General features: G+C 36.0%; 1 protein-coding gene across 1 annotated transcript in view; it reads left to right on the top strand.

Annotated features, from left to right (window-relative positions):
• USH2A (usherin) overlaps positions 1-10,638 on the top strand; it is a 1,082,898-nt gene that overhangs the window by 735,119 nt on the left and 337,141 nt on the right. The window contains exons 38-39 of the mRNA XM_044004202.1: positions 4,209-4,359; positions 5,150-5,292. Coding sequence (XP_043860137.1) covers positions 4,209-4,359; positions 5,150-5,292 — 294 coding nt within the window. The remainder of the gene's footprint in view (positions 1-4,208; positions 4,360-5,149; positions 5,293-10,638) is intronic.

Raw genomic sequence — 10,638 nt, 5'->3', positions numbered from 1 at the left:
CAAAACTATATTACTTTAATATTTGTAAAGCAGCTTAGACCCTGCTTGTCTGAGAGTAAGGATGACCTGAATTCAAATCCTGCCTCAGATACTTACTAACTTTCTGCAAGTCACTTAACCTTCTGCCTCAATTTCCTCATCTGTAAAATGGGGATAATGATTTCATCTGACTCCAAGTAGTTGCTGGTATCAAATGAAATAGTATTTGTAAATGTTTTTAAAAACCCTCAAGCACTATACTAATGCTATCTGTTGATACTGTTGTTGCTATTATTATTATTATGTCATTGTTCCTCTTCCAAAACAAAGGATGAACAACACATATTATTATTTTTACTTGGAGACTCATGAAAATCTCCTGAGATTGTAAACAAGTATAACTTTGATTTATCTCAGTGATAAAAGTACAATTGTTATTGCACATTGCAATCTATCAGTGTCTACCCATCCTCTTGTCCATATTATCCTATAAAGCTACATAGAGGATGCAACCAACATGCTAGGGGCCTACCAGTCTTGAAATTTAGTGCAGATCAATGAACCACACCATCTTTCTATTAATTGTCTCCCACCTTTCCTACACGACTGGCCCATTTAAAAAATTTATTTCATCCAGATTTATACACACATATGAATAGATTCATATGTTTCTATCTCTATATGTATAGATACACATTTATACCTCTGAGGACATTGTAATGATAATACAGGCAATCTTATTCCCATTTTCATAGATGAGATAACTAAGCATAAGATATTTTAAAATGTGTGCATGGTCACATATATAGTAAATGTTGAAGATGGAATTCAAACTCAAGTCTTTCTGCCTGAAATCCCAGTATGCAACATGCTATGTTGCATATTCTCCAGGGCCTGTCCCTAGTATGACATAGGTTAGCCAGCTATTTTTATGTAAGGGATATCATAATTTGGATGTTTGTAACTAGGAATATGACTGTGTGTCGATCATTCAAAAGGAATAAAATAATATTCTGAATTAAAAGAAGCTCATGTGATTCCTTTATTTCCATAATTTCATGTATCCCATAATGATTTGTGCCCATTTTTCATTATGCTAATGTTTGCATTTAACATGTTATGAAAGAACTCTCTTCTTTTGATTTTGTATTTTGTGGCAACTCCTACACACAGTGGCCATACAAAGTTCTTATTTCCTGGAAGAGATGTGTTGATTCAGGAGGTTGCTAGTGGAGTGGTTGCCCCGTGAGGGTCATATTAAAACTTGAGGGAAGCTTTTTGAGCAACACTGAATCCTAGAGACAATATATCAAGCTGATAGAAACATGGCTCTTCTGTTGAGAAACCAGCAGTGGAATTATGGCTGACTCCCAGTTATAGCTTTAATACTAAAGAATCCCTGAGGAATAAGTCTACGATAAAAGGGGTTAAACAGAGGGAAAGATGGCATTAAAATTCTGTGTTACTTGGAGTATACAATATGAAATAAGCAGTAGATTTTCTGCAAGTAATTTAAGATGATCAGTTTGTTTGGGAAGCATTTTGTAGTTTTAATGATCAAAGTGTGACCAATTTTATAGAGCACCTTTCTCATTACTACCCAATAGAGACTCCAAAGTACTTGATTTCTGTATAGTCTACTTTTGTGCTCTCTTTTTGCTCTTTCTCAAGTGCATATTAATGAAATCCTCTGTGAACATTCCCAGCATCCCCTTACAAATGTGGTGTTCTACATATGTAGAACATACACATATTTAGTCATTTTCTCATATTGACATTTTTCAGTGCTGATTTTCAAACAAAAATAGGAAAACTATATTTTTTCCAGACTCAGAATAATGGTAGGATTTTGGTACGTTTAGCTTTTTCATTTTGGTCCTTTTTCACATTACTCTTGGAAAAAATTCATTTATTTGTGTATTGTTAAAAAAAACAAAACAAAATATAAAATAGGGGCAACTAGGTGGCACAATGGATAAAGCACTGGCCCTGGATTCAGGAGGACCTGAGTTCAAATCTGGCCTCAGATACTTGACGCTTACTAGCTGTGTGATCCTGGGCGAGTCATTTAACCCTCATTGCCCTGGAAAAAAAATTATTTGTGTATTGTTGTGATTTATAATTCCTACAAGTTAAGCTGGTTAGAGTATGGTATTAATAAGGTTGAGGTTATAGGTTTAATTTCCTTATGGACCATTCTTCTTCTCCATTAAATTCCTATGCCAAGATAGCATTGTGAAATGGAGCTAACACTGGAGTCTCAAATACTGTGCCAGTGAAATCAAGTTCCTTAGTTAAGATAGAAAGGCTTTAAGTATTAACTCCATCATAGTTCTCACATTTTCCCCTGATACCCAACTCCTATGCAAGGCCTGGCCTAGCCAAATTCACATAAGCCCATCACTCCAGGTTGCTCCTAAAGTAATGATTTTTTTTTGGCCACAGTCACTTATCAAGACTAAATAGTCTAGTAAAGGAAAGGGGCTTTGCCAAAAGTCATATGTACCCTTGTGCATGAAGGATTGAAGTATCATTATACAGTCATCAAAAAGGGGCATAGTGTGTTGTAGTTTTAAGAGCCTCAGATGTAGATGTAGAGAATCTAGGTTCTAGTTTGGGATCTGGTACTAATTTGTTCCGAGCCTCAATTTCCTTATCCAGAAAACGAACTAGCTGATATAAATGATCTGTACAGTCTCTTCCAGATCTAAAATATTATCTTTTGTGTATAATTGATAAAGAATTATACAATGTTTTTATTATGCAATTATATATTCTGTGTTCATGGAGAGAATACCAACAGACACAATGGAAGAAGGAATACTGGTTCTGCTAATTTAAACCAAAGGCAGAATTTTACAGTTAGCCATTAATTATTCCAAGGATCTTCCAGTTTATTGATGAACTATATTCTTTTTTTCTCCTTTTTTTGTGCATTCTCTTGTCCCCGATCCTCTGTTAAGCATTTGCAACCTTACTACTTGTATAGGTACATTCACTTAGATTGGAGAAGATGGGAAAAGCACAGATCCCTCAAGGACATACAAAGAGTAGAACTGAGAGTTACTGAAATGAACTAGCCATAGTTTTATTTATTGTTCCCCCTACTTTTTCTTCCTTTTCCCCACAGTAAATCCTAAAAGTGGGTAATGCATTTTAAAACATACCTGGAAAATCATCTTTAAACTACCACCTGACATTAAAGTGTTTTCCCTTTTTTTTTGAATGACCCTTAAGCATTTCCAAAAAGACACCTAAGCTAATCTAATATAGTTTAGACATTTAACTATATGAGATAGATACTTATTTGATAGAGTCATGATTATGGCCAGATAATTTTAAGCTTTATCAAATCCAATTTAAGCATTAGAATGTTCTTGTCTATTTTCTCTGAACCCTCAGTCTTTATCTCTTCCACTGCTAATAAGCATTTCAGTTGGAAAGACCTGGAAGGTATGCATTGTGGTCCTCTCTTAGCTTATGTGAACTTGGTGGTTTCCAAGTGTGCTGAATATAAGGACAGGTTTAACATGTGATCTTGGCGGATGAGCTTTTCTGCTAGCCTGACAAGAATTGAAAAATAGTTGGGTCTTCTTGCTGCCTAGATAACCAGGGGAGAGTAAGAAAGGTGCAAGACTCTTGCAAACACCTGAGGGGAGAAATACATTTTACATGAATTTGTGAGGGAAAGGTTTAAAAGCATCATAAACTGGTTTCTAGCTAATCATTTGCATTTATCATTCCAAAAATAAATATACTATTTCAGCAGGGGAAAAAATGGTCTTATGTGTTCTTCTATAGGAGTGTCATTAAAGGGGAATTGAGCCTTTTGGACTAGATAATTGATCTAGATATAAGATGTTAGATTTCTTGCCATGTTGAACAAAAGGGGAAAAAAAGAAAAAGGAAATGTAATATTTATTCCACTAAATTCCCCACCAGTCTTCAATTAAGCAAGCAGAAGTACAGGTGGGAATATGCTGCACATTCACTTGTCTTGATGTTTGGGGGCTTGCTTTAAGGCCTGAAATACTAATGTAATTATGTTGGAATGATGAACATGAAGAAGCATAGTAGTTCAGGACTGAAAATGTTAAATTAAATGGACCATGCTAACATTGCTGTTGATCCTGAGGAACAGTTTTTCCAGTATATGGAGCATTTCGATCCCATCCAGCATATGTTCTCCACAGTTTTCTCTGCTCTAATTCATCCATGTTTTTCGACAGCTCCAGATGGCGTGCTGCCTCCAAGGCTTTCATCTGCCACTCCAACCAGTCTTCAGGTTGTCTGGTCTACACCAGTTCGCAACAATGCTCCAGGCTCTCCCAGTTACCGACTCCAGATGAGACCTAGTCACTCCATGGGTGGAATTCTAGAGTGGGTATTGAATTTTATCTATCTCTGTCTAGATAATTTTGTTCAAATGGTTTACCCAAGTAATGGTCATTATTTTCATTGTTATATTAATTGTTGTTTAAGAGGTCAAATCCCATTGTAATAAATATAGGCAGACCCTTACTTTTAGCAAAATTGATATTTTAAACCTGCTTTCAAAAATAGACAAAAACAAACCTAGGAAGACATCCTTTATTACACACACACACACACACACACACACACACACACACACACACACACTTTTCAAAAGGATTAACCATAAGATTCCCTTGAATCACATCAGCATTTAATTTGATTTTAAAAATCAGAATCATATGCCATTTGGATTAAATAAAGTGAAACTCTGAGCAAAGCAAAAACTCTGAATCAGTCAACTATCAAGCTGAAAGATTAACTTCCCAAGCCATACATGAAAATCCACCATAAAAGCTTAAGTCAATGTCCATCTTATTTTAATTTTCCAACTGTCTGAAACCCCAAATTTCCAAAACTCAAAAGAATATGATATGGGGATTTTAGACCAGGAACTTGCAGGAGCCACCTATGTCAGAGTCCTACTCCATAATTTAGTACATGAGGAAACTGATTCCCAGGTAGTTCCTTGCCCAGGGTTGCATGGGTAATATCAAAGGTGGAATATCAACTCAGGTACTTTTACTCCTGAGCCTATGTTTCTTGTTTTGTAAACTTGGAATGCACTGAAATGAGATTTAACCTGAGTTTTATTTCCTTAAGTTCTTGAAGATATACATATTTTCTTTCTTTGTAGGCTGTTTTCTCATCCATCTGCATCTTTAAGCTATGTAGTTGAAGATCTCCATCCATATACAACATATGAGCTGAGGTTAATCACCTCTAATGGATATGGTAGCACATACAGTGAATGGACTTCATTTGTTACCACAGAGGACAGTAAGTATCTGGCAATGCATAGTTAAGTGTCATCACCACAGGGAGTCTTGATTTTCTTCTCTTTTCCCAAACACATGATTAGGTACTAATATTCTTTTATGAGTGGGAGATGTGGAACCTAGAAAAAAAAGGGATGGTTTGAGAGTTTGAGGATTGAGATCATGAAGATCCATTTACAGTTATTGATAATGTACACACATTTCTTTTGTAAATATACACCTCTGGGTAATTGAGAGGGTAAAAAGGTTAGCATCACCTCAGAGTGATATAGTAATAGATATGGATTTGGAATCAGGAAGATATGAGTTCAAATATGGCCCCAGACTTTCTAGCTGAATGACTCTGGATGGATCAACCTTTCTCGACCTTGGTTTTCTCAAATATAAAATGAGGATAATAATAATACCTGCTCTCCCCCTAACCTGGTTGTTGTGCAAATTAAATGAGCTAATATATGTAAATGCCTTTGCAGATGTTGCTAAAATGCTATGATATGTACTAGCTAATAATAACAGATACCTAGCATTTTACAGTATTTTAATATTTGCAAAGTTTTTATAAATATCTCATTTGTTCCTTATGAAAAGCCTGGGAGGTAGGTAGGTCCTATTATTATCCCCATTTTACAGATGAGGAAACAGGCAAACAGGTTTTGACATGCCTAGGCTCACGCATCAAGGATATGTCTGAGGCCATATTTGGACTCAGGTTTTCCTGACTCCAGACCTGGGGCTCTGACCACTGTGCAAGCTAGTTTGCCATTATTATTGATGTTGTTTTATTATTTGAAAGGATTTCACAGTTTTAAGTTTGCCAATAAATGTTTATTGATCACCTATATGCTCCCTACTTCTCTCATCCTGATATGAGAATGCTTAGCTAGAGCCTTCATGAATTATTTCTGAAAGCAGCCTCTTTGTAGTATTTGACTCTCTACTGAAGAAAGAAATTCTAATTCAGAGAAAATAGCTATCTTTTTGATTTACAATGGTATATAGTTGGATGGGCTGATGTACCCAACATGGAGAATGTTCCTTATTATTTCTGTATGGCTTTGCCCAGATTCACTGGGAAAAAATGATGTTCTTGAATATATTTGCCCTAATAGGATTCAGTGTATATAAACAAAGCTCAAGAATTCTCCCCACTATAAATTCAATTTGTATGTACAAAGTGAACCAGGATTTCACATCTTTGAACTTTTAGGTTTCTCAAGTCATTTTTTTCAAATCAGCCAGTGTCTTTTGAGACTGGGTTGTAAAAACTTTTTGCTGTCACAGTCATTAGTCTGAATTTCAGTACCTGAGCAGGGTTGAGGGAAGGGGGATTTTGGGTAAGAGTGTTAGGAGGAGATCTCAAATAAAAACTATGAGGTTGTTACTGAGGAAATTATTTCAAAAGAGGGACCAGGGCAGGGTCTGCCAAGGCAAAACTTCCTTGGAATGCACATCCAGGATGTATTGATATTGACCTTCATTGTATACCTCCCAATAAACATACAAGCACTAATAATCAGGTTTAGTTGTTTTGGGAGAGCACTAGTCCATCACCCCAGAAAATCTGGCCTTCCCCCCTGCAATATAGCTAACAGTTGTTGACCCCCCAAACTCATCCCCAGGTAGTGGAAGAAGGGTAAGAATATTATGCCACTGGGAGAGGTATGTCAACAGTTATTTCTCTTGAACCCATTAAGTAATGCAGATGATCTCAGGAACTAGAGATGTGAAGACAGCAGAAAGATTCAAGGTGTGGGCCAGTGGACCAAGTTTTTATTGACTGCTAGAGGGAGAAGCTTGGCTCTCTAAATATCAATGCCCTGAGGCAAAGTCCCACTCGCCCCAACTTAATTACAACTCTGATTGCCAGGTTAGTTGCTTAGCAAAGAACAGGATGGGTCCCTACCATTAGGAAGTCTGTATGTTGATCATATATGTATGTGTGCATGTAGTATGAATGTGCATGTGTTTATATATGTATGTATGATTACTAGCATTTGAAATAATACAAATTACAGATAGTTTTATTTTCAGTATAGATTCCTTAATTTGACTATGTCAGTGACATATAAAGAATCAGAATCAATCTTTTTTCTTGCTTTAAGTCTCCAGCTAAAAAAATTGGCTATATTTATTATTTCAATCCTATTATTATACAACTATATTAAAGCTGGCCTATCTGGTTATTTCTTTTCTCCCTTAGCCTCCCTTACAAGTAAGTAGAGATATTTTAAGGAATGCATCATAAATTTAATCTCTTTGAAAATGCACATATATGAAATATACAATAAAATATGAATATGTGTGCATGTATTGTTATTTTATTTTTTTGTTGTTGTTCAAAGAATCAGGTTCCCTTAGAGGGAGCATTCTTCTTATATGTAAGTTGAGCACTCTGACCTGTATATTAATGTGTGCTAGACCTTGGGGGACCATTTATTGCATTTCACTCACGATTTGCCAAATGGTTCCCTTGAGGACCAATTGAGTTAATGTGCCCTTCAAAAGTACCTAACTTGCTCTCAGGGAGTAATTTACGTTTGGGGAGAATTGGTTTGAGTATTAAATATTACTGTCCATAATGATATTTATTTATTTAATCATATAAGCTTTAAAGAAGGGGGAAAATACTTCACAGATTTTGATACTTAAAAGGCTACTCCATGTTCTGTTAGGCTATAGAGTGAAGAAAACTCTCCCTTTGTCACCTATAATTTCTATTTAGCCCTGTAGGAGTGGCATTTCAGTGACTACAGTTTCCACCTGGGTTCCCACTCCTTATATGATGGCGGCTGGGATTAACCTTATCTCCTTCTATAAATGAAGCCAGATTCCAGATATTGTAGGGAAACCAGTAAGCAATGCAACTTCACTACATTAACATGCTTCCTGCATCACCCCTGCTTACCTATTTATCCTAAAGTAAACATTGCCAGTTAACAATGTGGGTTGAACATCTGTATGCAGAATCACTTCTACCTATGTGGCCAGATATGCTGTATCCTCTAGAAACAGAGGGTGACCTATCCTTTTGTATGGTTTATGACAGCCCATCTTTTTTTTTCCACTCTATGCCTGGTGGGGATTATAATGAAGTAAACATAGAACACTGGGTGCAGAGAACTATCAATATTTCAATGATCTGGATTTTGTCAATGTGGTGGCTCCCTCCACTGATTGTAAGCCATCTATAACTACACAGTCTCGAAGACTTGCCTAAAGTTCAGCAACTGTAAATGACTTACCTACTATTAAATGTCAGAGGCAAGGCTTGATCTCAGGTCTTCTTGATTTAAGCCAGGCTATGCCACACTTCCTCTCTGCATACTGTGTCTACTACACAAAGTTCCATTCTTAATAGACTCAGGGAAACGAAATATGCCTTAACCTTTCATTCATGGGTAAGTCTTATTAACATACATCCACATCCATGAACCTATCATATATTTAAAAAGAACACCCCACTTCAAATAGATAAGTTATTCCTTTGGGTAAATGCTCTGTGTGTGCCCTCTGAGGCGGTTTGCATCAATGTGAAGATTCGGGCTGGCGATTTGCCTTTCCAATTGAAGTTACCAGTGTATTTTCACCTCTGAAACACAGTGACAGTGTACTCTATATTTTGGGTGTCAATGGAGATGGATGCCATTGCTGAAAGGATGTGCAATTGAGTTGACAAAGACTGAGTGATTGGCACTGGGCACGAGCAGTCTTTCTGTCAGAGCTTCATCTCATTGCTTATAAAACCACCCATCTTGACAGCTCCTTGCCACAACTGCACTTCATATTTGATCCTGACCAGCATCTCTCACACTCCTAAGTGCAATTTCCAATGTAGAAATTTCACATATCATCTTACACAGTGAAACAGAGAAGTCACCTCATGCCCGCATTTGAATTTCACACCATCAACAAGCATATTTCACTGCATCATCCACAGATTTTTTAAAAAATCTGTCTGCCAAAATGGGTCATCAAAGTCCATATTTTCGTCTTATATTTCAAAACAGTGATTTCCATCAAACCTATGATGAAGCTGAAACAATCAAATAAAGCCAAACGTAGGCAGAAAAGTATTTATAGTTGGGGAAACAAATCCTTGGGTATAAAGATAAGCTCTCCTGGAAGGAAAAGGCTGTGGGGAATTTTAATAGATTTTTCAAATATTTTGTCATTTACATTTGTGTGCCACCAGTACCCAATTCTATGCATTTTAAAAAATCTAGTGTGCTGATGCCAAATAATAATAATGCACATTTCCTATGAATATTTTAAGTCATGTTAAACATGTGTTAATAAAAGATGTTTGTTCCAGCCAACTTGGTCAGTGTAGTGTTAGACTATTTGCAACCAGATAAACACAAACAATACATGAATTTTCTTTATGTGCCGCTGGCAGTCCAAGCACCAGGAATGTATGCAGCTTGCAGAAAATGCATTAAGGTTGTGTTAGATTTGGGAACATATGATAAATAAAATGAAGTCTCTTATCAAGCACTCTAAAATTAAGATAATTTTAAACTGGGTGTAACCATTTCTTCTGATTGTCCTAGGGGAGCCACACTACCCATGCCTTTCATTCTCTATGCTCATAAATACTTTTCATAGTTTGTACATGCAGAAATTATAGTTTGGCGTTAAATGGGTATTTTTCTCCCAGACTAGGCATAATACCATGGCATACTATTTTGGCTCTTTACATCTTAATCCTTTAAACTCTTAGATATATGCAAAATAACTGACCCAAAGGCTCAAGAACAGATTTCTGATGTATTAGAAATCTACCCCAAAGGAAGACAAGATTTCTCACTTTCCCTTAAAGATCTGATTTCTCTTAGGGTAAAAGGAATTAGGTTTTGTATTAAAAAAAAATTCTCTCCATGTGTAGATTATATGATGCACCATTGTCCCAATCATTTTAATGGCTACTTTGTAATATTTGCAACACCAATAATTTTATTACTTTTTTCATTAAGATAGCTTATTTTACTAAAAATTATTTGACTGTAGAGCAACCTATTCAGTGACTACTTTTAAGGATGCCATTAAGATATCGGATGATTTTCCAAATTTATGTTATATGAACTCCACATTTATATATGGTTTAAAACTGTTGAAATAGGGAGAATTACAAAATTATGCTTAGTGATTTTTATAAATTCTGCATTTTTTATTTACAGATAGTGGTTCCCATAAATTTATTAGTTATTTGTGTATTAGGAGTGTTGGTATGATATGGTACAGAAATGAAGGTGTATAGTTTTTTTTTCCTAATTAGATGTTGCCATCATGGCAGTTAGTTCATGAAATGGATAGAGAACGAGACCTGGAATTAGGAAAACCCAAGTTC

The sequence above is a fragment of the Dromiciops gliroides genome, chromosome 4 (assembly GCF_019393635.1).
Source record: "Dromiciops gliroides isolate mDroGli1 chromosome 4, mDroGli1.pri, whole genome shotgun sequence".
Taxonomy (NCBI): Eukaryota; Metazoa; Chordata; class Mammalia; order Microbiotheria; family Microbiotheriidae; genus Dromiciops; species Dromiciops gliroides.
The sequence above is the reverse complement of the archived record's forward strand: the minus strand, read 5'-3'. Positions and strand labels throughout refer to the sequence as shown.